The sequence below is a fragment of the Salvelinus sp. IW2-2015 genome, linkage group LG11, assembly GCF_002910315.2.
Source record: "Salvelinus sp. IW2-2015 linkage group LG11, ASM291031v2, whole genome shotgun sequence".
Taxonomy (NCBI): Eukaryota; Metazoa; Chordata; class Actinopteri; order Salmoniformes; family Salmonidae; genus Salvelinus; species Salvelinus sp. IW2-2015.
The window spans coordinates 14,013,345-14,040,797 of record NC_036851.1 but is presented as its reverse complement, the minus strand read 5'-3'; the positions used below and the strand labels follow the sequence as shown (position 1 = coordinate 14,040,797).

At 40.8% G+C, this 27,453-nt stretch overlaps 2 protein-coding genes across 2 annotated transcripts; one reads left to right on the top strand and one right to left on the bottom strand.

The window, feature by feature from the left end:
* Positions 1 to 16,616: 16,616 nt before the first annotated feature.
* Positions 16,617 to 21,248, top strand: LOC111969853 (microphthalmia-associated transcription factor-like). The gene is made up of 9 exons (XM_023996176.2): positions 16,617 to 16,763; positions 17,256 to 17,483; positions 17,691 to 17,786; positions 17,970 to 18,072; positions 18,355 to 18,438; positions 18,801 to 18,854; positions 18,987 to 19,062; positions 19,193 to 19,340; positions 19,479 to 21,248. Exons 1-9 carry the CDS (start codon positions 16,731 to 16,733, stop codon positions 19,866 to 19,868), a joined length of 1,212 nt encoding a protein of 403 aa, XP_023851944.1. The 5' UTR covers positions 16,617 to 16,730; the 3' UTR covers positions 19,869 to 21,248.
* A 15-nt stretch (positions 21,249 to 21,263) lies between these two features.
* On the bottom strand, positions 21,264 to 24,450 carry LOC111969852 (2-epi-5-epi-valiolone synthase). The gene is made up of 5 exons (XM_023996174.2): positions 24,150 to 24,450; positions 23,137 to 23,776; positions 22,341 to 22,577; positions 21,802 to 22,054; positions 21,264 to 21,688 (listed from the first exon to the last, which is right to left on the bottom strand). Exons 1-5 carry the CDS (start codon positions 24,323 to 24,325, stop codon positions 21,612 to 21,614), a joined length of 1,383 nt encoding a protein of 460 aa, XP_023851942.1. The 5' UTR covers positions 24,326 to 24,450; the 3' UTR covers positions 21,264 to 21,611.
* Between the last annotated feature and the right edge of the window lie 3,003 nt (positions 24,451 to 27,453).

Below are 27,453 nucleotides of genomic sequence, written 5' to 3'. Positions count from 1 at the left end.
AAAAACATATACATTCCATTCTCAGAAACAACAAAACTCTCTCTATCCTCTATCTTGTTAAGTGTATTCAGGTGTGTTGGACGCGCCCACTAATTGGTCACGCCTGATCTTAATGTGTGCTTTTTTCCTTTGAAATAGTCTGTTTGAAAACTTAAATCCGTTTTAACAAATGTATATCAGCATGTTAAATGTGCAACCAAAGGGAAAAGACTCTGGACCACCTTTACTCCACACACAGAGACGCATACAAAGCTCTCCCTCGCCCTCCATTTGGCAAATCTGACCATAATTCTATCCTCCTTATTCCTGCTTACAAGCAAAAATGAAAGCAGGAAGCACCAGTGACTAGATCAATAGAAAAGTGGTAAAATTACGCAGATGCTAAGCTACAGGACTGTTTTGCTAGCACAGACTGGAATATGTTCCGGGATTCCTCCGATGGCATTGAGGAGTACACCACATCAGTTATTGGCTTCATCAGTAAGTGCATCGATGACGTCGTCCCCACAGTGACCGTACGTCCATATCCCAACCAGAAGACATGGATTACAGGCAGCATCTGCACTGAGCTAAAGGCTAGAGCTGCCGCTTTCAAGGAACAGGACTCTAACCCGGAAGCTTATAAGAAATCCCGCTATGCCCTCTGACGAACCATCAAACAGGCAAAGCGTCAATACAGGACTAATATCGAATCGTACTACACCAGCTCTGACGCTCGTCAGATGTGACAGGGCTTGCAAACCATTACAGACTACAAAGGGAAGCACAGCTGAGAGCTGCCCAATCACACGAGCCTACCAGATGAGGTAAAATACTTCTTTGCTCGCTTTGAGGCAAATAACACTGAAACATGCATGAGAGCACCAGCTGTTCTGGAAGACTGTGTGATCACGCYYTCCGCAGCCGATGTGAGTAAGACCTTTCAACAGGTCAACATTCAAAAGGCCGCAGGGCCAGACAGATTACTAGGACATGAACTGTGAGCATGCGCTGACCAACTGGCAAGTGTCTTCACTGACATTTTCAACCTCTCCCTGTCCGAGTCTGTAATACCAGCATGTTTTAAGCTGACCACCATAGTACCTGTGCCCAAGAACACTAAGGTAATCTGCCTAAACGACTACCGACCTGTAGCACTCACGTCTGTAGCCATGAAGTGCTTCGAAAGGCTGGTCATGGCTCACATCAACACCATTATCCCAGAAACCCTAGACCCACTCCAAATTGCATACCGCTCCAACAGATCCACAGATGATGCAATCTCTATGGCACTCCACACTGCCCTTTCCCACCTGGACAAAAGTAATACCTATGTGAGAATGCTATTCATTGACTACAGCTCAGCGTTCAACACCATAGTGCCCTCAAAGCTAATCCATAAGCTAAGGACCCTGGGACTAAACACCTACCTCTGCAACTGGATCCTGGACTTCCTGACGGGCCGCCCCCTGGTGGTAAGGGTAGGTAACAACACATCCACCACGCTGATCCTCAACACAGGGTCCCCTCAGGGGTGCATGCTCAGTCCCCTCCTGTACTCCCTGTTCACTCATGACTGCATGGCCAGGCACGACTCCAACATCATCATTAAGTTCTCGATGACACAACAGTGGCAGGCCTGATCATTGACAACAACGAGACAGCCTATAGGGAGGAGGTCAGAGACCTGACCGTGTGGTGCCAGGACAACAACCTCTCCCTCAATGTGATCAAGACAAGGGAGATTATTGTGGACAACAGGAAAAAGAGGACCGAGCATGCCCCCATTCCTATCGACGTGCCTGCAGTGGAGTAGGTTGAGAGCTTCAACTTCCTTGGTGTCCACATCACCAACAAACTAACATGGTCCAAGCACACCAAGACTGTCGTGAAGAGGGCACGACAAAACCTATTCACCCTCAGAAGACTTGGCATGGGTTTTGGAATGGGTCCTCAGATCCTCAAATGTTTCTACAGCTGCACCATCGAGAGCATCCTGACTGGTTGCATCACTGCCTAGTATGGCAACTGCTTAGCCTCCGACCGCAAGGCACTACAGAGGGTAGTGCGAATGGCCCAGTACATCACTGTGGCCAAGCTTCCTGCCATCCAGGACCTCTATACCAGGTAGTGTCAGAGGAAGGCCCTAAAAATTGTCAAAGACTCCAGCCACCCTAGTCATAGACTGTTCTCTATGCTACCACACGGCCAGCAGTACCGGAGCGCCAAGTCTAGGTCCAAGAGGCTTCTAAACAGCTTCTACCCCCAGGCCATAAGACTCCTGAACACCTAATGAAATGGCTACCCAGACTATTTCCAGAATAAGCTACACTGTAGCGGTGTTATTCAAGTCTTATTGAAACATTCAGTGAAAGTTTTAAGGAAGTTAATCAAAAACCTCCAAATAACCATCATTGTTCTCAGAGCTTTGATAAAACCAAGGAAAACATTCAAGGAACAAGAGTAAAACATTCTCAGACCTTCCTGCAACCTAAAAATAGCGTTCCCAGAACAGGCAAAATGTTCCCTTCTATTTTCAGAGCATTTAAAAAAACGTTCAGTTTTACCTGTCAGTACTATGGCTTCTTTCTCGCAACCAATGATAAACCAAAAACATATGTTCACACAACTTCCAAGGAACCAAATGTGCTTGCTGGGTTATCTTAACCCTGCATTTAAGATATCACAGTCAAAGGGAAGAAGGGGTCAATAAGAGTATACGTCCCATCTGTGAAATGTTCTAAAGGCACAATATCTAAGATTTTTTTCTGTTGAAGATATATAAGATATCATGGGCGTTAATATGGAGTTGGTCCCCCTTCTCTGCTATAACAGCTTCCACTATTCTGAGAAGGCTTTCCACTAGATGTTGGAACATTGTTGCAGGGACTTGGTTACATTTAGCAACAAGACAAGAGCAGTAGTGAGGTCATGCACTGACGTTGGGCGATTAGGCCTGGCTCGCAGTCGGAGTTTCAATTCATCCCAAAGGTGTTCGATGGGGTTGAGGTCAGGGCTTTGTGCAGACCAGTCAAGGTCAATTATTCCTCCTCCACCAAACTTTACAGTTGGCACTATGCATTCGAGCAGGTAGCATTCTCCTGGTGTCTGCCAAACTCAGATTTGTCCGTCGGACTACCAGATGGTAAAGTGTGATCCATTACTCCAGAGAACGTGTTTCCACTGCTCCAGAGTCCAATGGTGATAAGCTTTACACCACTCCAGCCAATGCTTAGCATTGTGCATGGTGATCTTAGGCTTGTGTGCGGCTGCTCGGTCATGGGAACCCATTTCATGAAGCTTCTGACGAACAGTTATTTTACTGACAGTGCTTCCAGAGGCAGTTTGGAACTCGGTAGTGAGTGTTGCAACTGAGGTCAGACAATTTTTACGTGCTACGCGCTTCAGCAATCGGCGGTCCTGTTCTGTGAGCTTGTGTGGCCTACCACTTCACGGCTGAGCCGTTGTTGCTCCAATACGGTTCCACTTCACAATAACAGCACTTACAGCTGATCAGGGCAGCTCTAGCAGGGCAGAAATTTGACTAACTGACTTGTTGAATAACTGGCATCTTATGACGGTACCACGTTGAAGGTTACTGAGCTCTTCAGTAAGGCCATTCTACTGCCAATGTTTGGCTATGGCGATTGCAACAGGTGTGGCTGAAATAGCCGAATCCAATAATTTGCCAATATAGTGTACTTTGATTGTCTGTTTTTCCCAACAACAGTATAACATGACCATTCTTCTGATCACAAGTGACAGACCATACCTTTAACATAGATATGAATTTGGCTATAGCATTTGAACTGTTTTGTCTAGAAACTATTATGACCCTGAAAGCTAAGACACTCTGGAATATTGATTAGCCTTCTGTTCCCCGCTATGATGATCACAGGCCGCGTTAGAAGGGAGTGTCACAAAAAAGACTAACACGTCTTCAGGTCTCAGGCAAGGTTACTCATCACATGCATGGATCACCAAACCACCTCGGTTGCGCTCTCATTAAATGGGGTGCACAGTTCCTTCTGCTAAACACTAACCCAGGTCTCCTGTGTGCCAGAACATGCAACTTTTCAGGTCAAAGACAAGTTACTCATCGCACAAGCATGGTCACGAAACCACCTGTGTTACACTTAAGCCCCCCTTTGACCTCCTCCTTGAAGAACCCCTTCCAAGTCACAGGACCAATGCCTTGGCTTTAGCTCAACAGGCTAACACAGTCTTACACATTTTAGCATTATAATCACTATCCTTGCCGGAGACTTGAAGCTAACACGCCTAACACAAAGTAACACGTCAAACTAATACGTCTTCAGGCCTCAGACAAGGTTCTCATCACAAACTACGCTCTTTTGATGAGTAACCTTGCTGGATCTTGAAGAATTGTATTAGTGTAGCAGATGGAGATCTGTGAAATTCACTCATCAGCCTGAAGTGTCACTCCTTGAGCAATTGAAGAAGGCCTTTTTCAATAGCAAGTTGGGTTGGAACACTTCAGGAGGGCGGTCACGTGTGTTTGCGAGGCAGAGGTCCTGAGTTTGAGTCTTGGTATGAACTGAATCATTGGCAAATGGTACTTGTTAAGCAAGCAACGTGTCGTCCTTTACATTAACTTCATGAACTTACGTTCTTCACCATTCGGCCATCAGATTTGCCACCAATGCTCCTTATAGGACATATCACTGAACTCTATACTCCTCTGTAAGCTGGTCATCTTTGTATACTGTCGCAAGACCCACTAGTTGATGCTTATTTATAAAACCCTCTTAGGCCTCACTCATCCCTATCTGAGATATCTACTGCAGGCCTCATCCTCCAAATACAACACCTGTTCTGTCAGTCACATTCTGTTAAAGGTCCCCAAAGGATACACATCCCTGAGTTGCTCCTCTTTTCAGTTTGCTGCAGCTAGCGACTGGAACGAGCTGCAACAAACACTCAAACTGGACAGTTTTATCTCAATCTCTTCATTCAAAAACTCAATCACGGACACTCTTACTGACAGTTGTGGCTGCTTTGCGTGATATATTGTTGTCTCTACCTGCTTGCCCTTTGTGCTGTTGCCTGTGCCCAACAATGTTTGTACCATGTTTTGTGCTGCTACCATGTTGTGTTGCTACCATGTTGTTGTCATGTTGTGTTGCTACCACGCAGTGTTGTCAAGTGTTGCTGCCTTGCTATGTTGTTGTCTTAGGTCTCTCTTTACGTAGTGTTGTGTTGTCTCTCTTGTCGTAATGTGTGTTTAGTCCTATATTTATATATTTTTTATTTTTAATCCCAGGCCCCCATCCCTGCAGGCCTTTTGCTTTTTGGTAGACCGTCATTGTAAAAAAGAAGTTGTTCTTAACTGACTTGCCTAGTTAAATAAAGGTTAAATAAAAAATACAATAAATAAAAACGTATCCCTATAGGCTTTAGCTAAGTGGGCTGGCAGGATGATATGGACAAAAATCCATATTGCGATAAATTGCCTGAATTGATGCGATAACAATAAATAAGACAATATGTTTAGAACATTAATGTGCACCACATTTTTTTTAGCTATACTTTAAACTACTACTACTAGTTTGATGGTTGAAGCCATCAATTGTCCCGTCCCATTAACAATCAGACATATTAGCAAACTTATTCAATTTCAAACTTGACATTTCTCTAGTACAGGCTACTTATTGCAATGAACGTTATCAGCAAAATGCCTGCGATAAGTTTAATTTGATTTATTAGGATCCCCAATTAGCCGACGCCAATGGCGACAGCTAATCTTTCCGGGGTCTGACACATAAATAAAAAGACATTACAGACAAAATACTTTATAATTTACATACGTTTAACCCCCACGGGACGTTTGAGCTAACGTGCGCTAATGTGATTAGCATGAGGTTGTAAGTAACAAGAACATTTCCCAGGACATAGACATGTCTGATATGGGCAGAAAGCTTACATTCTTGTTAATCTAACTGCACTGTCCAGTTTACAGTAGCTATTACAGTGAAAGAATACCATGCTATTGTTTGAGGAGAGTGCACAGTTATGAACTTGAAAATGTATCAATTAACCAATTAGGCACATTTGGGCAGACTTTATACAACATTTTGAACATAAATGCAGTGGTTCATTGGATCAGTCTAAAATGTTGCACGTGCATTGCTGCGATCTAGTGGCCAAAATCTAAATTGCGCCTAAACTGGAATAATACATTGTGGCCTTTCTCTTGCATTTCAAAGAGGATGAGAAAAAAATGCATGTTTGTTATTATCTTTTCCCAGATCTAATGTGTTATATTTTGAAGTTTGTGGAGCTCCATGAATTTCACATTTCCACAAACTTCAAAGTGTTTCCTTTCAAATGGTATCAAGAATATGTATATCCTTGCTTCAGGTCCTGAGCTACAGGCATTGAGATTTGGGTATGTCATTTTAGGCATCTATCAGTTGCACAGAAATGTCAGTACATACACACAACAAGTAGGTCACATGGGGGAGAGGAGTTGTGCTGTGAGGTGTTGCTTTATTTGTTTTTTGAAACCAGGTTTGCTGTTCACTTGCGCTATATAAGATGGAAGGGAGTTCCATGCACTCATGGCTCTGTATAATACTGTATGTTTCCTTGAATTTGTTCTGGACCTGGGGACTGTGAAAAGACCCCTAGTGGCATATCTGGTGGGGTAAGTGTGTGTGTCAGTGCTGTGTGCAAGTTGACTATACAAACAATTTGGAATTTCCAACACATTAATATTTCTTATAAAAACAAGAAGTGACGCAGTCAGTATTTCCTCAACTCTTAGCCAAGAGAGACTGGCATGCATAGTATTAATATTAGCCCTCTGATTACAATGAAGAGCAAGACGTGCGGCTCTGTTCTGGGCCAGCTGCAGCATAACTAGGTATTTTTTTGCAGAACTTGACCATATGACTGGACAATAATAAAGATAAGATAAAACTAGAGTGTGCTGGACTTGCTTTGTGGAGTGTGGTATCAAAAAAGCATAGCATCTCTTTAATACGGACATATCTCTCCCTATCTTTGCAACTATTGAATTTATATGTTTTGACCATGGCAGTTTACAATCTAAAGTAACACAAGTAATTTAGTCTACTCAACTTGTTCAACAGCCACACCATTCATTACCAGATTCAGCTGAGGTCTAGAACTTAGGGATTGATTTCTACCAACCACAATGCTCTTAGTTTTAGAGATGTTCAGCACCAGTTTATTACATTCCAAAACAGACTGCAACTCTTTGTTAAGGGTTTCAGTGACTTCATTAGCTGTGGTTGCTCATGTGTTTATGTCCATCTGCATACATGGACACACATGCTTTGTTTAATGCCAGTGGCAGGTCATTGGTAAAAACAGAAAAGAGTAGAGGGCCTACAGAGCTGCCCTGTGGTACACCACACTTTACATGTTTGACATTAGATAAGCTTCCATTAAAGAAAACCCTCTGAGTTCTATTAGATAGATACACTACATGGACAAAAGTATGTGACACCCCTTCAAATTAGTGGATTCGGCTATTTCAGCCAAACCCATTGCTGACAGGTGTATAAAATCAAGTACAAAGCCATGCAATCTCCATAGACAAACAATGGCAGTAGAATGGCCCATACTAAAGAGCTCAGTGACTTTCAACGTGGCACCATCACAGGATGCCCAACCTTTCCAACAAGTCAGTTTATCAAATTTCTGTCCTACTAGAGCTGCCCCGGTCAACTGTAAGTGCTGTTATTGTAAAGTGGAAACAAAAACAACGGCTGCGCCGTGAAGTGGTAGGCCACACAAACTCACAGAACAGGACCGCCGAGTGCTGAAGCGGTGGAGCAGTGGAAACACGTTCTCTGGAGTGATGAATTACGCTTCACCATCTGGAAGTCCGATGTACAAATCTGGGTTTGGCGGATGCCAGGAGAACGCTACCTGTCCCAATGCATAGTGCCAACTGTAAAGTTTGGTGGAGGAGGAATAATGGTCTGGGGCAGTTTTTCATGGTCCGGGCTAAGCCCCTTAGTTCCAGTGAAGGGAAATCTTAACTCTGCAGCATGCAATGACATTCCAGACAATTTTATGCTTCCAACTTTATGACAATGCCCCCATGCACAAACAGAAATGGTTTGTCGAGATAGGTGTGGAAGAACTTGACTGGCCTGCACAGAGCCCTGACCTCAACCCCGTCAAACACCTTTGGGATGAATTGGAACGCCGACTGTGAGCCAGGCTTAATCGCCCAACATTAGTGCCTGACCTCACTAACGCCCTTGTGGCTGAATGGAAGCAAGTCCCCGCAGCAATGTTCCAACATCTTGTGGAAAGCCTTCCCAGAACAGTGGAGGCAGCAAACGGGGGACCAACTCCGTATTAATGCCCATGATTTTGGAATGAGATGTTTCACGAGCAGGTGCCCACAAAGATTGTACTTTTTGGAGAAATGTCCTCTGGTCTGATGAAACAAAAATAGAACTGTTTGGCCATAATGACCATCGTTATGTTTGGAGGAAAAAGGGGAGGCTTGCAAGCCGAAGAAAGCCATACCCAACGTGAAGCAAGGGGTGGCAGCATCATGTTGTGGGAGTGCTTTGCTGCAGGAGGGACTGGTGCACTTCACAAAATAGATGGCATATGAGGAAAGGAAAATTATGTGGATATATTGAAGCAACATCCCAAGACATCAGTCAGGAAGTTAAAGCTTGGTCGCAAATGGGTCTTCCAAATGGACAATGACCCCAAGCATACTTCAAAGTTTGTGGCAAAATGGCTTAAGACAATAAAGTCAAGGTATTGGAGTACCATCACAAAGTCTGACCTCATATTATATAAAATTGCTGGGCAGAACTGAAAAAGCGTGTGCGAGCAAGGAGGCCTACAAACCTGACTCAGTTACACAAGCTCTGTCAGGAGGAATGGGCCAAAATTCACCCAATTTATTGTGGGAAGCTTGCGGAAGGCTTCCCAAAACGTTTGACCCAAGTTATACAATTTAAAGGCAATGCTACCAAATACTAATTGTGTGTATGTAAACTTCTGACTCACTGGGAATGTGATGAAAGAAGAAAAATCTGAAATAAATCATTCTCTGAACAATTATTCTGACATTTCACATTCTTAAAATAAAGTGGTGATCCTAACCGACCTAAGACAGGGAATCTTTACTAGGATTAAATGTCAGGAAATATGAACAACTGAGCTTAAATGTATTTGGCTAAGGTGTATGTAAACTTCAGACTTCAACTGTACATAGAATAGTATATGTACAGCAATAGTTGAATCGGATGGACTTGACTAGAATGCTGTATATACTCTACAGTCATGGCCAAAAGTTTTGAGAATGAAACAAATTAAAATTTTCACAAAGTCTGCTGCCTCAGTTTGTATGATGTCAATTTGCATATACTCCAGAATGTTATGAAGAGTGATCAGATTAATTGCAATTAAAAGTCCTCTTTGCCATGCAAATGAACTGAATCCCAAAAACCATTTCCACTGCATTTAAGCCCTGCCACAAAAGGACCAATTGACATCATGTCAGTGATTCTCTCGTTAACACAGGTGTGAGTGTTGACGAGGACAAGGCAGGAGATCACTCTGTCATGATGATTGAGTTCGAATAACAGACTGGAAGCTTCAAAAGGAGGGTGGTGCTTGGAATCATTGTTCATCCTCTATCAACCATGGTTACCTGCAAGGTAACATGTGCCGTCATCATTGCTTTGCACAAAAAGGGCTTCACAGGCAAGGATATTGCTGCCAGTAAGATTGCACCTAAATCAACCATTTATCGGATCATCAAGAACTTCAAGGAGAGCGGTTCAATTGTTGTTAAGAAGGCTGTCAAGAAGGGCAGCAAAGAAGCCACTTCTCTCCAGGAAAAACATCAGGGACAGACTGATATTCTGAAAAAGGTACAGGGATTGGACTAGGATATGGGATATGGCTCTGAATATATGACAGGGATATGGCACTGAATATATACAGCAACACCTCCCCCATAAGCAATCCTGTCTCTGGGATATGGGATATTATTGTATTGCTGCTGCTGTATTATCAAATGAATTATCTAAATGAGTTTCAGAAATGGCTAATTTATGAATGTTGTCTGATGTTAGCAAGTTATTGATTTCATGAACCTTATTATTGATTTCATGAACCTTTCTAAGGCGACATATATTCATATTAAGTGATCGGTATGGTGGTGTTGATCATTTTTGGTCTATCATCCCAGCTCTACTAACACAGTTCTTGACATGCAGGAGACCTGGTTCGAACCCAGTTAGTGTCAAGAGCAAGATTTAATAAGGAGTGGAACGGCTATCCTTAGAAGGGCCATGACAGGGCTTTTCAACTATATTCTTATGTGGGCCATTTTTGTTGTTGTGACACTCCCTTCTAACACCACCTGTGATCACCATAGACGGAAATAGAAGGCACGTCCATGTTCCAGAGAGTCTTAGCTTCATAGCCAAAACGGTTCAAATGCTAGAGCCAAATTCATAGCAGGAAAATAAATTAAACATGCCACATTGGCTTCAGAAACCGCCAGAAGCTTTGATGACCACAGTGAGTGTTTGATTCTATCTGTTCTCCTCTACCTTTCCTGGCTGGCAAAGTACCAGGATGTTGTCTCTGGTTTGGAAACTACATTTAGAGAACTGAATTTGAAAACTGAATCTGAATGCATCTAAGAAGTTGAATATATTTTTTTCAAAAACAATTTCTGTTGGCACTGAAATCGCTTCATATTTCTGCCTGGCCGTAGGGCACTTCCCCTGTGTGTACTTCACCTCTCTATCGCTATCTGGAAGGCCTCTCCTCCACTCCAAGTCATGGTTTCCAGTAATCCCAACAAAGATGTCATACTGTGAGAACTTTAGAGAACGTTCCATTAAGAGTCTCATTTGGTCACTAATGTGGTGTGCCTGAAATGTTTCGAAGAGATCATTACCTTAATGTCAAATAGAACTTACCCAAAACGTGGTTACCATGTTCTCAGAACTTAAGTCATTAATGATCTAGACATGTTTCATGGGAAAGTTGCAAGAACATTCATGTGTACAAGGGTACAAGGGTTAGGAAAATATTCTATCAATGTCCCACCAAACATACACAGAACATAAGATATTCATGTTCTAGACACGTGAACATTGCAAGAACATTTGTGTCCAAAAATAAATCAATACACATCACGTCTTATTACTGTTGCCGAGCCAATCAAGGCCCTGATTGGCGAACCACTGATCGATTCACAGCTCTTTGTCTGTTTTCCAGGTTAGGGATACTCATACGCACAGTGCTTATAAGATACAGTGTTTTCAACTTACATGTTTGACATACATGATGCATGTTCAATTAGTAATTATTATTCAACCTATCCTGGGATTTGAACTTATAGCCTCTTAGTTCACAGTACTTATTTCTGCTATTTATGGGCTTTCTGTGTAGTTGTTTAATTTTGTTTAATGTCATTAAAACAGGCATATTAACCTGTTTTAATGATACTCCTGAATCACTATGATCAATAAAATCTTTTCTTGAGTGTACTTTTAACAGAGCTGAGATTTAATTCAAAGTGCATTCACCTGTAACGGCTTTCGTCGGTGGAAGGAGAGGACCAAAGCGCAGCGTGGTTAGTGTTCATCTTCATTTAATAATAATCAACAAACAGAACACTTCAACTACAAAAGTGAAAACCGAAACATTTCTATCTGGTGCAGACACACAAAGACTGAAATCAACCACCCACAAAACACAATAGAACACAGGCTACCTAAATATGGTTCCCAATCAGAGACAATGACTAACACCTGCCTCTGATTGAGAACCATATCAGGCCAAACGAGAAACCCCACATAGAAACATAAAACATAGATAATACCCACCCAACTCACGCCCTGACCACACTAAAACAAAGAAAATACAAAATAACTATGGTCAGAACGTGACATCACCCTATTGCTTACACCAGGGGTGTCAAACTCATTTCGCATCGTGGGCCACATACGGCCTAGGGAGATGTCAAGTGGGCCGGACCATTAAAATTATACCATACTCTGCTATAAATAACCAAAATATCATGTCTTTCCTTTGTTTTGGTGTAAAGAAGCACAAGAACATTAGGAAAATATTGAAATTTAATGAACTATCCTTTTACAAAACATTTCATGAAACACCTCATATTTCCTTAGACAAATGTGCAATTTACTTTTATCATTCACAAATATGCATTGCAACTGATCCCACTGATTGTACAAAGGCACAAAACTTTAATTGGTACTGAAAAATATAGTAATGCACTTTAAGATTAAATGAGACTTTTAAAGAAAGGAATTTTTAAACCACTTACACATACGCATATAAAATCTAAATGTAATCCCTGCGTACACCTTACAAACTAAGGAGAGTGATTTTAAATGTGTAATGAAGAAAGTGTTCGCCTGTCCTGTAAATCTGTAAATCCGAAATCCTCTCTGCTATAGTATTCCTCGTCAGGCTAATATTGGCAAAAGCTTGTCGCTTCTCGGGACATACAAGTTCAGCCGCCTTCATCATGCATCGTTTAACAAAGTCACCGTCGGAATACGGCTTCGATGCTAATGCTATTTCGCTAGCAATTAGGTAGCTGGCTTTTACCGCTGCTTCACTGACTTCTCGGCTCTGGATGAAAGTTGACTGCTGTTTCCTCAGACCCGCCAGCAATTCGTTAATCTTATCTCTTCTCAGTTGTCCTTGCAAGCCGTCATATTTTTCGCTGTGATGAGTCTCGTAGTGGCGTCGAATATTATATTCCTTCAATACCGAAACTTGTTGCAAACACACCAAGCACGAAGGTTTTCCGTGCATCTCTGTAAATAAATAGGACGTGGTCCATTTTTCTTTGAAAATTCTACACTCCTTATCTACTTTTCTCCGTTTGGATAACGACATTTTGGCTAATGAGGGTGTAGCGGAGAGGTAGAGACCAAGGTATTAACAACGTCGTAACAAGCAGCAGATGGCGCATTGATACCGTCTGCTGTTTTCAGTCTGTCTCAGTGATGCGGCTTGTCTTCTACTCTGATGGAAAGAGTGCGCCCCTTAGCGGATAATCCATGAATTGCAGCGAATTAAAAATATTAATTCCATGTCTTTTATGCATTTTTTCCACTTTCAAATTATCCTGCGGGCCTGATCGAACCTCCTTGGGGGCCGGTTCCGGCCCGCGGGCCGTATGTTTGACACCCCTGGCTTACACCTATCAAGTCGTTTCAGATCTACACGTGCCTAGGGAGAAGGGGTTAGGGTTTCTTCTGGACAGGGCATAACTATCACTAGCCCAATAAACACGTCCTAGAGATATACATTATTGGGAGAGTGGCTAGGGAATATTCTCCTAACCCTCAGAATACTGGACACATGAATGTCCCATAAAAGTTGCCTAGAGCATTACTGTTGTAACCACGTTCTAGATAAGTTCTGTTTGGCATTAAGGGAATGTTCTCCTACCTTTAACACTAAAACATGCTAAAAAGGTTCTCAGAATGTTTTATGTTACCCTAACTAACGGAAAACTGGACACTCAAACATTAGGGGAACATTACGGATAACATTACGGGTAACATCGCTCTCCCTAGATCTGTTAGATGGGCTCTCTATGTTTAGGGTTTAAGAGGGTATGTTAATCCATCATGTTTGTGAGAGGGCTATTGATATCGCTTCATCTCATGTGAGGATCCTCATCAATTTGGACTCATGGCTAAGCAGTTCGTTCGCCAACTTCGTCACCTCATTCATAGACCACATCTGTGGAATTGTTCTGAGAACTGGCACTGTTAGCATCATCCTTTTGAATGCTCCTCTAGTCAGTTACATAAGTATGTAATTGGTAGTATGTAATTCGGAAATATGCATGTCCCGACAAGAAGTTTAGTGTCTTGTATCCTCATCTCTTTGGATTTTTCTGTCAGAGAAATACACATTTATTGGTGATTAGCAAATAATGTAATTATCTTCTCCCACGAGTATAAATGTACATTCTCAGTTTACACTTAGACCCATTCAGAACAATGTTGGTCCTTTTGATGTAATGGTGTACAGCGTTGAACAGGTTGCCAAACAGAAGTTCCTAGATTAGAAAAGGACATTCAATGTTAATGTTATGGATCTCCATTTTTATTTTCAAGGTTCAGGTCTCTTTTTTAAAGGTTATTTCTAAGAACTACATCTCAACTAGTGTAGCATATGGTGTTTATGGCTCAAAGGGCAAGTAATACCATATTATGTGAAAGCAATGTCTTGCAGCCCCCTGTATGCGCTTAAGGGTGCAGGGAGTTTTTGACAGGTAGATAGAGAAGAGAGTCTAATTACAAATATTAAGTGTGAGAGGGAGGAGTTGTCTGCAACATTAGACTAGGATAGGCTTAGCTACAGTGCTCTGCACAGTTCTCTGCAAAACTTATTATATTTTACAAAAATTCATGCCACTCCATTTAGTATGATATGTTACTTTACGTTAGATAACATTACATTGGCCTACGTAAATCCGGGACACTCAAATTAGTATGATATATTGCGTTTGGTATGAACATAGGTTACGTAAGGCAAAAACAAAAGGAGGGTGGTTGGTCAGGGTGGATGGGTTGGTATATAACGCTATTGTCTAGCAACACAAAGGTTGCGTTTTGAATCTCATCATGGACAATATCAGCATTTTAGCAACTTTGCAACTACTTTCTACTTTTTAGCTACTTTGCAACTACTTATTATGTTAACTAACCCTCCCCCTAACCTAACCTTAATCCTTTAACCTTACTCCTAAACCTAACCTTAACCCTAACCTTACCCCCTAGCATATCACACTAAAGCAGTAGAGCGTAATATATCACACTAAAGCAGTAAAACATAATATATCATATTAAACAATCAAGACGTAGGATACTATACATCCTGCAATTCGTATTATATTGTACGACCACTATTACATTAGTAAGCTAATGTAATGTAACCTAAGATAAAGTAACATTTCATACTAAGTAGAGCCCCATAGTGGAGGTGTCATTATACCCATAAAACCTAGGGGTCAAACAGGAAATGGTACCAATCGTTTTTCCACCATTCATTTTTCCCATAGGGAATTTTAGAAACACTTAAAATAAGTTATGTTTGCCTTGTGGATACAGGCGAATATATTGATAAAAGTCACCTTGTCCTAGAGAGATTTACACGGTTATCAAAATGTCACGCCAGAGTAAGCCTACTCGAAACACAGCCGTTATTGTAAGTGTTTCTAAAATCCCCTATGAGAAAAATGTATGGTGGAAAAACGATTGGAACCATTTCCTTGTTTGACTCCTAGGTTTTATGGGTATTATGACACATACTGTGGTACTCTATGGAATGGCATGGATTTTAGTAAAATAAAATGTGTTTTGCTCAGAGACCAGGTTGCTCTGCATCACAGGTGTTGGCTCCAGGTATGACCCCTGCAGTTTTAACTAAATGACTGCCCCAGAATAATGGGCCAGCTTTGTTAGAATAGAATGGTCAGTTGTGAGCTTAACATTTCTGGTAGTGGATTTTAGGGAGGATTTTTGGTACGATTTGAGAATGTAAAGATTTTTGTAACAATTTTGGTAACACACTTAATACTAAAAATGTATAAATGAATAGCTCTATAAATGATCTAATAACTTTTTAGTTTTTTTTGCTTTTTGGAAATCCCAGTTGGCACTCTGCTCATAGAGACAGACCAAAATATGTCAAAACAAATGATCTTCCTATACAAGGGTGTGAGGATGAGATAATATTCTCGGTTGATAGGGATCTCAACTGATTTATATACAGTACAGTTAGCCCTTGTGTTAGATACAACTACTTACAGTGTCTTTTATTTTTTCATATTTTACATGGTTTTGGAAACATGAATGGGCACGTGTCTTCTGAAAGCCAGATAAACTGTAACAAACTTTTCATAGCAGGGTTGAACTTTATTGGCATACAGGTCTAATGGTCTAGATCAACTATTAAACTGTATTGACATATATTCATCTTCCTAATTAAACAGTAAAATTTGTTTCTGATAATGTCATATTCCAAAGGTGTCAAACCAGCAGTGATTCTACTTTTGTGCCATGCCTGTGATCCATTTTAAACTGAATTTGTGATCCCCTAGTCTTTTTAACCCTAGTCACCTCTTAAGCTGCAGACTAACTAGGAACTGGCTATGACTTAGTAGACTAGTGGATCCTGGCACACCATTTGGGAACCACTGAGACTAGGTTTAACACGTAACACCAATCCGAAAGTTGGTAGTGGGATGGTCTGTTCTAAAAATCCTGCTACATTTTTGGATTTATCTTTTTGTTATGCAATGTTTGTAATGGAACAGTGGTGTCAATTGTATTCCGGGTTCTCAGAAAAAATAATGTTTTATACTAGATGAGCGGAACTAAAGATGAAACGTTAGTTAGCCGTGAGCGAGTTTCAATTTGGAAACTAGTAACCCACTAGCAGAAAGAGTCCTTTGTGAGACGGAGATGTTGACGTCAAATGAACGCTGTGAAGACATAAATTCATAGTTTAGCTAGAACAACACAACATAGAGAGGATGAACCCTGGTATCCTCCCCGTCTCCAAACTTGTATAACTAATGAGGGGTTTGCCTTGAATAAGTTAAACTGACCAAGCCTGTCCTCTTGTTTGCACATGGTAGCCTTGTATCCACACAGTTGACTGTCCAGACAAAAGGGATATCTGATACATACTATCATACAAATTACAATATGTTGGAGATGCTTGAATACAGCCATTACCAGGTGAGTTTTACCATTACCAACTGTTTTTTGGGGGTTTGGTTTTCTATCAGTATGTAGTATTACTATCAGTGTTAATGTCACTTGTATTAGTATATTGTCATATTTATGTATGTATTATATTTGTACAAACATAAATAAATGCATTGTATTCATGACAGTGCACTGTATAATTCACTGTCACTGAGTAAAAGAGAGTAAGGGGCATTTAACTAGAGGTTGTGATTGAAAAGGTTTGGTTTATTGTTTATGATTGTACAATCCATGTGTTGATCTTCAGACATGCATTCAAATCTGAAGATCAATCCACAGAATCTCACAGACCTTTATTGTGAGACATTTTACAAAGAGCAAAGCCACATTTCACTGGATAACTATACGTTTCCATAGGATAAGATGGTCTACCCCCAGGAACCTCATTACCGACACTGAACAAAACTAACTTTGGAAGAATTTTCCGCCGTCTTCCAACGTCTCTCATTTCCCCCCACCAAGGTGCAGACCCATCTGGAGAACCCCACCAAGTACCACATTCAGCAGGCACAAAGGCAGCAGGTGAGGCAGTACCTGTCCACCACCCTCGGGGGTAAGCCTGGCAGCCAGGCCAGCAGCCTGCAGTGCCACAGCCAGCCCCCGGAGCACGGGATGCTCCCCGGCCCAGGCAGCAGTGCCCCCAACAGCCCCATGGCCCTGCTGACCCTCACCTCAAACTGCGAGAAGGAGGTAGGCATAAAAGAGAAGACACAGAGATCCATGCATATACCATTCCCACTGGTTTTTCATTTTGATCTCACAATGGATTTATAACTATTTCAGGAATATGGCGAACTGGGTACAAAATACATATAGATTTCTGGTACATCTTTCATTATTTTAATACAAATCTGGTACTTTAGGTTGGTTTATAATGTTTTTGTTTTATTATTACAGATGGACGATGTCATTGATGACATTATTAGCTTGGAAACAAGTTATAATGATGATATTCTTGGCTTTATGGACCCCGGACTCCAGATTACAAATACAGTAAATTTACATCCTTCCCAATACAAACAACTTTTTCAAATGTTAAGTGCAATAGCAATCACTCTAATCTAATCGGTACAACACATTTACTGAAAAGGAACTACAGCTTTGCATGCTTTAGAATATCAATATCTTTCTGACATGTTGCATTGCAATCATTGAATGTTCTGTTCCTTTCCTCAGCTCCCTGTATCTGGTAACCTTCTGGACATGTATGGAAACCACGGACTTACCAGCAGTAACTCCTGCCCTGGTAGTTTATCCAACATAAAAAGGGAATTCTCAGGTACGTTTTTTGTCTGCCGAGTATAACCAATTATTTACACGACACCATCAGCAAAGCATCTCCATATTAAATATTGTCAACGATGTCAAATCACAAATATATATTTTTTAACTTTGTTTATGAAACCATCGTAGTGATATACCAATAGTATACTAATAATATACTAATACTAACAGTTAAAGAAGCATAAATGCGTCAATATTGTGTGCAATTTGTAAAATGCATAACATACTGTTAGCTATAAATAAATAAAAAACTACAAATAATCTACCAATACTCAAGCTCCTGGCATGATGAGCATACTTGACAAGACTGCATCCTGTGGCCAGTTTGACAACTACCAAAGGCCTGAGGGCTTCCCTGTTGGTACGTTGTCACTAGATTTTCACATTTTCAAACCATTGTTTATTTCCTTTTTTGAAATACATTATTAAACTATTTTCATGGTGGCTCACTAACGTACCTGAACTAAAATGTCAGTGGGGATTCAGATTGGATATTTTTGTGATATTAAATGCAGCATTAAAGGCAGTTATTTACAATTGCCTCTGTAAAGTAGTTTGTGTATATTGACAAATTAGATCTATGTATCAGTAGAAATGTAGTTAAGATACCCAATGGGTTACATTAATGGTGTTTAGCTAGAAAAGGGTTGTAACCATCTTGAGTATGTATGAAATAAGACACCTTCACTTGTCACTCAAAAGTGTTTCCCTTCCGTCCAGAAGCTGAGGTCCGAGCGATGGCCAAGGAGAGACAAAAAAAGGACAATCACAACTTAAGTGAGTTTCTTCGGCAAAGAGGAGTAATCAGTTATTTGGGATACATTGGTATTTTCTCAAGTGTTGATTTTCATGTGTCCTCAAATTATATTATAACTCACTCCTTATTTTCTGCTTTTCTTCACCCTGTAGTTGAACGAAGAAGGAGGTTCAACATCAACGATCGAATCAAAGAGCTTGGAACCTTGATTCCTAAGTCAAATGATCCGTAAGTAGCCCAGTTTATCGACCAAAAATGTTGGCGTCCTCCAGAGGACATACGTGTTCATGCAGTTTAAGGGTCAGCTGCTTAGTTGCTACACGCTGACTGTAGACTATTGTCCACTGCGGTCCCCTAGGGACATGCGCTGGAATAAGGGCACCATTCTGAAGGCCTCAGTGGACTACATCAGGAAGCTGCAGAGGGAGCAGCAGAGAGCCAAGGAGCTGGAGCTTAGACAGAGGAGGCTGGAGCATGCCAACCGCCATCTGATGCTGCGCATACAGGTACGCACCACCAGAGGAAGCCAGTGAGCATAGCACAAGGGCACCTTGAGAAGAAAAAAAGTTCTACTTAAATCCTCTGGAAATGTATAGCCAGTATAAGTATCTATGTGTTCTTGTGTTTCCTGTGTGTCTGTGTAGGAGTTGGAGATGCAGGCACGGGCTCATGGCCTTGCGGTTGTACCGTCCTCTTCCCTCTGCTCCTCTGAGCTGATGGCCCGAGCCATCAAGCAGGAGCCCATCCTAGGAGACTGTCCGTCAGACCTGTACCAGAAGTCAGGCCCCGACATGTCCCCTACCACCACACTAGACCTCAACAACGGCACCATCCACTTCAATGACAGCCCATTGGATGCAGGGGAACCAGGGGCCTATGGCTCCAACAAGGCCTCCACTAAACTGAAGGACATAATAGACAACACCCTGTCACCCATATCATCCCTTCTGTCCTCAGTGTCTCCAGACGCCTCCAACAGCAGCAGCAGGCGTAGCAGCAGCTCAAGCATGGAGGAGAATAATCATGGTTGTTAGCACTGCCCACGAGCTCAAGTCACACTCACATTTTAGCATATTGTTATTACTGTTATTGTTATTACTAGGTTCTGCTATGATCTATTCCATGAGACACTTCTCTGCTGGCATCCTAAGATGTCCTCCAGCTTTCCTTACCTTGTCTACAGACATTCTGTCTTTTGCTTTGGTTTGTTTTACAATGTCATTGTGTTTCTGTCTGGAACCAAATCTGACGGTTCAGATTAGGCTACTCTACTCCTAAACTGGCTGCTGAGATTTACTGTAAAATAAGATTAACTTTTCATGGGTGAATTATTTGAGAGGAAGTGCACAATAACATGACAAGATTTGATATTTTTTTCATATCATGACTATTTGTTAAATTAGAGTTTAAAACATTTGTTTATTACAGTATATGATATCATACAGAAATATATATTTAGTTGAATACTTTGTTAATTAACTGATAATAACATTGTACTAAGCATTTAAGATGAGCTAAGACTTGTTACCCTTAAATTAAATTCAGAAGCAATGGTTTGAAAGCCACAACTTTATTTTTGCGAATAAGGAACAACTTGCAGGAACAATGAATGATCTTTTAATGCCATTTTTTTTTTGTTTCCCACATGGTGATAGCTAAAGTGAAGATATTTGTACAAAACGACACTGTAAATATAAAAATGTTGTGATTATTTTTAATTTTTGTAATGAATAGGTCTTTACTTAAGTATTAAATTAAGTGAATGCATTTTATTTTGATTCCCCTGGCTATTACCATATAATTTGCATCTGTGCTCTTATCCCATACAAAGTTGTATTGGACATGAAGATAATATTTTGAACAGTTCAAACAGATATTTAGCTCAGAAGGAGCACCTGCCAGCATTGTTCTTGTATGTCAGAGTGCTGAAATACTATCCCTAATATTACTTTATAATTACTAATATTATTTCCTAATATAACTTTCTATAAGACCACTATATGGTTGACTGTAGGAGCTATCCCATTTATAAAATAATGTAGTTGATGTAACCAACACATTCCCTATTTCATGTCTTCTGAGTCCTTTATCTGACCTAACCTGAATATTAATGTTATTATTTATTGTGTTGTGCCACTTAGTTCTCTACTTGCTCTAATCATGTGGTTGCTGGACCCGTGTACGAGGGTCAGAGGTATGAAGTGATTTTTTGTACTGTCTATCATTGTGTTATCTTAGGTGGCAGGCAAGCTGAAAACATTATACAGTGTAGTATCAGTGGAGCTCTGGAACAAGTAGCTTTCATTTCAGAAAAGTTAGGGGTAGTTTAGAATGCATTTACTGAGCCTCAATATACATATTTTGTACAATATTAAAGTGCATTGTGCTTTAAAAATGTGTTTGTAATTATGTATGTAAGACAAAAGTGATTAAGTTCTGCAAAATGATTTAATGGAGAAGAAAAAGTGACATTAAAAACATCAATAGCAATACAAAGTCATAAAAAACATACAGTTTTGATGAAAATCCCTTTTTGTAATGTAGTAGTAAAACTGTGAGAGGTTGGTTTTGTTCAATATGACAAGACAGGACATGCTATTTCCAATCAAATCAAGTCAATCTGAAAAATCAACAGCACCATCAAATATCATCTACAACTATGAAAAGTTGTTGAGCATTCCAGATATCATGCAGAAATGACACATCCTTGTTTCAATCATTTCAATCATTCAACATAAATCATCTACAGCAATACAAAGTCTTTGGACCAGTTCAGGTCACTGTAGTCGCTGCTCATCACACCACTTCTCAAACGCTCTGTACAGAATTTCATCACCCGTGTCATTGAAGATCTCTGCAGATGGAGAGAGGAACGGGATTGTTAACACCATCTTTGAAAATATATGCATTTTTTATCTTTGTTAATGTGCTGAACTCTGATTGACAAATGAATTTCTATCTCCTTACCTGCGTGCCCTAGGCCAATGGGTAGAGGCATCCTGACCAGTCCACCAGAGTGCTTCAGCCTCTCACAAAGTGAGTGCTGCACCAGTGCCAAAGTAACGTCCTGATGCCACACAGGCAGCTCCAGCCCCACCATGCAGCCTATAATCCGCAGCTTTTCTTCCTCTGTCATGAGGCCTCTCTCACGGGCCACATACACCATGTAGGACATATCGATGTTGACCGCCTCTCCGTGCAGCAAGGATGGGAGCACCTTCTGCAATCAAGAGGGTCAGTGTTCAGCGTTTAGTACTATATCCATAAACCACTCTCTAGAGTGGAGTGTTGCACAGAGCCACACCGTTTCTAGTCACTAGCTAACATGGTGTGAGTAAACTTGACACCATGCTCATTTGGCATAGTTACACTCAAAATGGAACAAGAGGTGACAAACGTGACAGGGTGACATAATGGTTCAAACCCAGTTACATGCGGTAGATCATGTAAATATTTGGCTTTGTGGTTATTTAAGCTGCAGAAGAACATAATTGATTCTCCTGTACCATTTCCAGCTCTGGGCTGATAATGTGACCAAAGTCTACCAGTCTGTCCAAATCGTCCTCCCACAGGTTGGGGGCCAGCTCCTCTAGCATGGCTTCTATGGCCACGCGTGTGGACACGGAGGCAGCGTCTTTGTTGTCACCCTGAAGACGGCTGTCAGACTGGAACTTGGAGTCCAACAGGAACGGACCGTGGGTCTCCAACAGCTCAAAGAGACCTCTGTGTTTCATCAAGGCCATCTGTAGGGCATACGTTTACATTACATTTACATGAAATAGTACATAAATCAGATCTACAGAGCCAAATGAGCATTACCATATTCTCTAAGACTGATGTAAGTATATTGCTCTCTACAGTATAAAGTCAGATAGTACATTATTGTATCTTAAAGCTAGAATCTGTAGTTGTTACATACATTTTTGGACTTGTATAAGTATATATACCCATTGATTTTTTTAAAGAATATAACTTATAAATGCTTCATGAGCTTAGTTCAACTGTCGTAACCCATCAGAGCCCAAAATGCAAGCTCCAATGTTTGTAAACAATGTAAATATCAACAAACACTGTATAGCCTCAAAACATGGTTAAAACTATAAGTTTGATATCATGGATGGTCAGTCCTTGCATCCATAGCCGGGTCTATTAATTTACGAGTGGTTACATCCCTCAGCTTTTTACCAAAACACAGGCGGGGTGACCGCTTTGTTTTTGTTTAAATTAAGGATTCTATTTTTAAGTTCATGTACAGTCATATATCCAATCCATATGTGTTGCTGTCAGGCATTGCTACTCTACCTTTAACATTTCGGCCAGCCCATTGGAGATGTGTCTTCGGGAAACAGTTTGAATGAAGGACAGGTCTAGGAAAGCAGCCACTGGGGGGATGTAGCCACCCAGCTTATTTTTACAGTTGGCAAAGTTCACCCCAGTCTTTGCCCCCACGCTGGCATCGACATAGGAGAGGAGGGTGGTAGGGACACGGATATAGGGGGTGCGTCTCCTGTACAGGGAAGCCGCCAGGCCCACGATGTCCAGGCAGACCCCTCCGCCAATAGCAATGATGGGCTCTGTGCGTCTGTCCAGGGAGAACTTATGGACCTCCTCCAGGATCTTCATCACCAGCTCCATGGACTTGTTTTCCTCTGTGGTGGTCAAGGGCAGGATCCTGTAGAGAACATTACGAGCCTCAAAGTAGTCTGTGAGCTGGCAGCCATAGAGGTTGTAGACGGTCTGGTCCATGACCACGAAGCGCCTCAGGGGCTTGGTGCTGATGCTGCTCCTCAGGGCCTCCTGCTGCTGGGGGTCCCTGATGTGGCCCAGGAGCAAGGTGTCGTTGCTGGGGTCCAGCAGGCCCAGGGACTCAATCACCTTGTAGGTGAAGACGATGGGACTGATCACTGTCCAGGAGGTGCCTTGCTCCGTGGTGCTCTCATAACTGGAACATGATGTATTTGTTTGAGTTGCCAGATTGTACAGTATTGTACAGTATATGTTTGGAGCACAAAGCCTGGGGGTAAATGTGACTTCACACCATTTCACTTTTCTGTGGTGGTAGCTAAATAATGTGGAAGAAATGTGTTTGCAAATGACTATGATAGTGTTGTCTGGCTAGGTAAACATCGTGTCAACTCTTCACATGGTGAAAGAAATATTCAATGTATATCACTGTCTAGTGGATCTAAGAAAGAACGAATTTAGATGTATAAACCATAAACCAGATTTGTTATACCTTTTATACCTTATAACGTTTTAATTCATTTTAATCAATTGCAGACCTTAATTATATTTTAATAAAAGTTTTTACTCACATTTTGGCAGCTGATACGCGACCTTTCAAGTTTTTATTAAAATTCTTTACCGATTTGCGATTCCATGTACCATTGACTTGAACTAAATGAAACTCGTTATTCTTTACCACTGCAATATTGTGGCATTGCAGTGGCTCTTCCACATGTGTATTCCCGGTGATTGCAACATACGACATCTTATGAATTGGAAGACAATGCGTGACAGATGTGGAGTCAAGAAATAGAGCATCATGTCCATCTCTTATTACCGTCTGTATATATACTCGCCACTCGACAGAGGATCACCAAGGGAGGAGCTATAATGATCAGTGTGCTTACGAAAGTGTTACCAAAACCCTGAAACGGTTAAAATGTAGCCTACACGGACCTTACACGTGTCCCCACGTGATCGGTTCTTATACAATTTGGTTCAGTGACGTAAAGAAGGTAGAGATTATTATTTTTTTTTATATAGAAAATATTTAGGCTGCTTAATAAAATAATCACTGCAATTAATTGCAAGCAGCTTCTGACTCCACATCAATACTTTAATACATATTTAATGTGTAATTGCATGTGATCACACATCTATATCTAAGTCAAGTCTTTAAATTCCCTCAAACTATACAAAATGCAAGGTACAAACATTTGTAATAAATGAACATGTATTACACAGTAAAAGTTAAAGAAAATTGAAATAACTGGTAGGCAGCCTATGAGGATCATGTATTTAGCCTTCTTCTGACCCTAGTCAGACTTGTTTCCTATATCCAGAAAATCTGATATCAGTAGGGTAACTGATGAACATGAGAGAAAGATTTTGGGGATAATTTGACATCTTTCTATCAGCGTTAGTCTACCATTTTTTTTGTGTGTGCCAAATTTACTTTAAGGTAATAACATTTTAGTTTAGTTGATGTATGTTAAATTATAGCAACAGTTACAAGACAAAGTGTGTGTTTGTGGCACTAGATTCATGTTCACAGGTCAACCTTACCAGCCACTGTATTACAAGCAAATTCAGTTTACACACTTGGATTTTCACACTTGTGGATGCCTGATAGACTGAACAGTTCGTAAGGTTCAAATGTCCCAGGACATATACAGTAGCGCATGACTTGGCATGCAATTATGCAGTCATTCAGCTCCGTTGACATAGTCTACAACAGAAGAATGGTTTGTGCCCACTTGATGTCAGTAAAAAGACCCTCACTATGGAGAATACATTTTGTTGGTTTACACTAAAAGTTTACTACTGATAGAATCTTGGTCAAAGGGCACGTGGGCGGAACGGTTTTCTAGGAAAAATGCATAGTTTTCCCGGCTTGTTTCGTAAGCCATCAATCAATATCAATTTACAAAACAGAAACGGGTTTTTAGGTCACGTTAGAGATAGTCCCTGCTGCTTCGCAAGCCGCTTTTGTGGGACCTAACGGAGTTGACTACTTATTGAGCATTTTGTCTTACGAACGTCGTGGGCATTCGCCATGCACTCTGCCAAAGATATGGTCGAGATACAATGTCATTATGTTGACGTTTTAATTAATGATTATCCCAGCGTTGCGTAGCCGAGCGGGCACCCTTGAAATGCCTCTGTCGGTCTTTTTTTTGTCTGTCGGTCTTTCCCACACAGTGATTGTAGAAACTCGGATGAACAACCTGATTTCAGAGCATTTTGTATTATTTTGTACGTTATTTTGCAATACTTATATTATCTTAGTATTTATTATATGTTACGTTTCGTATGGTAATTATTAACTTGTGGATGTCCGTCACTCATTTCGTACAACATGTGACGAATTACAATTCGTATTATATGTTACGAATTTACTAAACATACATGTTACGAATTTACTAAATGTACAATATTTAGAAATTAGAAAAACGTACACTATGTTACAAATAAGTAAAAAGTAGTAAATAGTTGCTAATTAGCTACAACGCTATAGTTGTCCAAGATGAAATTCGAACTCGCAACCTTTGGGTATACGTCCACCCATCCACCCGACCAAACACCATTCTTTCGTTTTTGCCTTAAGTAACCATCTGTCTTTGTAACCATAGCAAACGTAACATATAATGCTAATTTAAGTTTCCTGGATTTACATTTACTATGTTCTGTCTAGCCTATGAGACCAGGCTGGAATGAATGACCTGATGTTGTTGATAGGCTAGGCTACATATTTGCTGTCTGTAGGATGCAGGAGGGCAAATATCAGCTGGAAAGATGACAGGAAACTTGAACATAGTCTACACAAAATCGATTCCCAGTTAGCAAAATTACGTTGAAAATGCGTATTTTCCAGACGTTGAAATTATGTTCATTTTCGTCTCTGGATGAAAGTTGAACATACATCTTTTCCGGATGTTAAACATACTTTTTTTTGGACATTGAAAATACATATTTGACTGACCTTGAAAATACTTATTTTTTGGTCATTGTTTCTATGGGCAAATTTCAACCGTATATATACATGTAAATGAAGAAAGCATTATATCACATTGCATTTTTTTAAATTAAAATAGGAAAATGGAGCAAACTGAAGATTGCATTATGGAATATGTATTATTACTCCCATTTGTCACATGCACTTATGTTAACTTTTTCAAAAGCTTTAGAACTGGCAATGATCATGTTCAAAGTTTTCAGACCAACAGAAAAAAACAACAGAACCCTTCAACTACAATAACATTCTCAGTAACAGTTACAGAAATGTGTTTCTTGTTATGACTGTGATATTTGGTTCTACCTTAGTTGAATGCACTGACCGTAAGTCGCTCTAGATAAGAGCGTTTGCTAAAAGCCTAAAATGTAAATGTAAAAAGATTTACTCAGTCTCACAAGTTTGACAGCACGGTACAGTACAGTAGAGTTCAATTCAAATCAAATCAAGTGCAATCTCTATTGCACTCTACACTGCATTTTCCCACCTGGACAAAAAGAACAGCTTCGTGAGAATGGTATTCATTGACTACAGTTGAGCGTTCAACAACATAATTCCCTCAAAGCTCATCACTAAGGTTAAGACCCTGGGCCGCCCCCATGTGGAAAGGGTAGGTAACAACACATCTGATCCTCAACACGGTGGCCCCTCAGGGGTGCGTGCTCAGTCCCCTCCTGTACTCCCTGTTCACCCATGACTGCATGGCCAAGCATGACTGCAACACCATCATTAAGTTTGCAGACGACACAACAGTGATCACCGACAACGATGAGACAGCCTATAGGGAGGAAGTCAGAGACCTGTCAGTGTGGTGCCAGGATAACAACCTCTCCTTCAACGTGATCAAGAAAAAGGAGATGATCGTGGACTACAGGAAAAGG